At 47.1% G+C, this 2,307-nt stretch overlaps 1 protein-coding gene across 1 annotated transcript; it reads right to left on the reverse strand.

The window, feature by feature from the left end:
- Positions 1 to 630: 630 nt before the first annotated feature.
- On the reverse strand, positions 631 to 1,674 carry LOC142007508 (olfactory receptor 52M1-like). The gene has a single exon (XM_074984175.1). The coding sequence runs from the start codon at positions 1,672 to 1,674 to the stop codon at positions 631 to 633; it is 1,044 nt and encodes a 347-aa protein (XP_074840276.1).
- Between the last annotated feature and the right edge of the window lie 633 nt (positions 1,675 to 2,307).

Consider the following 2,307-nt stretch of genomic DNA (forward strand, 5'->3'; position numbering starts at 1 on the left):
CCAGGCCACACCCCCGTGAAGGGACCCTGCCTTGTACAGCCCCCAGCTGCGGCGGGAGAACAAAAGGGATCTGAAAGCAAAAGGAAGACGCACAAACGTGTCTACCCTCAGGGGTTTGTAGCTGAGCTTTACTGCCACAAGCAGGTTCCTTGTTAGGCTGCGGCAGCTAGTTACCCAGCCCCAGAGCAGCAGGAGCTGGAGATGATCCAGTGAGCAACACGGGAAGCGGTGAGAACAGTGAACATCGGGAGTGTGACTTAGTGGAGTAGGTAGAGAAAGTGGCAGGGCCTTGACGAAGGGAGAGGACAAGGGGTGGGGCCTCAGGTCCAGCTACTAACAGTTAGAAAGTTGGGAACTTATGAATTACTAAGTTTACAGACACAATGAAAAGTCCTGTGGCGCCTTATAGACTAATAGATTTATTGGAGGACAAGCAAAGACCCATGAGGCCAAGGACTTCTCATTGTTTTTTGTGGATAGAGACTAAAATGGCTAACCCTGTGAGTTTACAGAGATCCAGTCCCCAAGGTATCACACTGGCACAGCATGGTGAGGCCAAGAAAGTGTTTAATTTCTCTCTGACTGTCCAGTGACTGAGGCAGGGAAGAAGGTTCTGCAAAACACCTCCAGTCAGTTCTCCACAGAGCTTAATCTGAAAGCCAGAGAACCAGGAAAAACATGAGTTCTTTTTGGAGTGAAGAGCCGGAGCAGCCTGGCCCGTATCTGTTTGGTCCTCACTCCATAGATGATGGGGTGTAGCATGGGGGGTACTACTATATGAACATTGGCAATAAGAATGTGGAAATGCAGGGCTACATTGTTGCCAAACCGGTGCATGAGGGAAGAGAAAACCATTGGGATGTAGAAGGCTAAGATAGCAAAGAGGTGGGATCCACAGGTCTCAAAAGTTTTGAGACGAGCATCCTTTGTTGGAAGACTGAAGATGGCTCTGAGGATGTGAGTGTAGGACATGGTGATAAAAAATACATCTAGGCCAAGCACACATAATACCACAAAGAGGCCGTAGTAACTGCTTATCTGGTTGTCAGTGCAGGCCAGCTTCACCACGGCCATGTGCTCACAGTGTGTGTGGGAGATGATGTTGGTTCTGCAGTAGGGCCACTGACTTGCAAGGAGAGGGTATGGCAGTATGAGCACACCTCCACGCAGAACCACAGCCAGACCAATTCTGGCCACTATGGGATTTGTGAGAATCATTGAATGCCTCAGGGGATGGCAGATGGCCACGTAGCGATCAAAAGCCATGGCCACGAGGATCCCAGACTCTGTCACTGAGAAACAATGAAAGATGTAGAGTTGGGTGAGGCAGGCACTGAAACTGATCTCCTTGGAATTGAACCAGAAAATGCTCAGCATTTTGGGCAGGATGGTGGTGGACAGGACTAGGTCGGTGACAGCCAGCATGCAGAGGAAATAATATGTGGGCCCATGGAGGCTCAACTCCATCTTGACAATGAAGAGGATGTTGAAGTTCCCCAAAAGGGCTATGGTGTACATGGCTCCAAAGGGGATGGAGATCCAGATATGAGCTGCCTCCAGGCCAGGAATGCCCTGCAAGATGAAGATGGAGGGGTTGGTGGAGTCAGTTGTGTTGGAATCAGACATGGGATTGGGCAGGTGTCCAACTCGGAGGCAAAATGGTGTGTCCTGCATGTGCTGACTTCCTGTAGGTGCCTTGGGTCTAGGGTGATGGTTGCAGTAGAAAAACCTGGATTGAGAGAAAATGTAAATATGAGACCCTACATGCATATTGGAGATAGTTTCCTTGAGTGAAGCAGGTTTGCCTGTCTTTACACACTAAAAAAGATGAAATTGTCATTATTAAGATACGTGAATTATGAACTGACCCTACTAATGTCAGTTCCATATTTTATAGTGCTTTATGCATGAACAATTTGAGCAATTTCTACATGTAATTGTGTGGTTATCATTAACGGGCATCAGGAGGAAACATGAATATGGATATTGTTTATCTCTCATGGTTCCTTTATGCAATTATCACCGAGGTTAGAGAGTCCATGCTGGAGTTAGTGCCCCATTCACTTGATTGCTCAAAATCCAGGAATCAAAACAAAAAAGCAAATCTTTTTGCCAAGATATGCTGAGGAAAACTCCCCAATGAGAACAGATCTCTGGCAAAAAACACATCATCGTTGATAGCACCTCATCCCAAACACCTGCTCATCTGCAGTAGTGGTGCTGGAATGCCTAAGAAATGCATAGCTGAATAACCTGCTGTGGGCATGAACTTAGTTTTGATCATGCAATCTCTGTAGTGGATAGAAA

Source organism: Carettochelys insculpta, chromosome 1 (genome assembly GCF_033958435.1).
Source record: "Carettochelys insculpta isolate YL-2023 chromosome 1, ASM3395843v1, whole genome shotgun sequence".
Lineage (NCBI taxonomy): Eukaryota > Metazoa > Chordata > Testudines > Carettochelyidae > Carettochelys > Carettochelys insculpta.

Excerpts from the sequence above, each read along its gene's own strand:
- LOC142007508 (XM_074984175.1), bottom strand. The coding sequence starts at position 1,674 with ATGCAGGACACACCATTTTGCCTCCGAGTTGGACACCTGCCCAATCCC.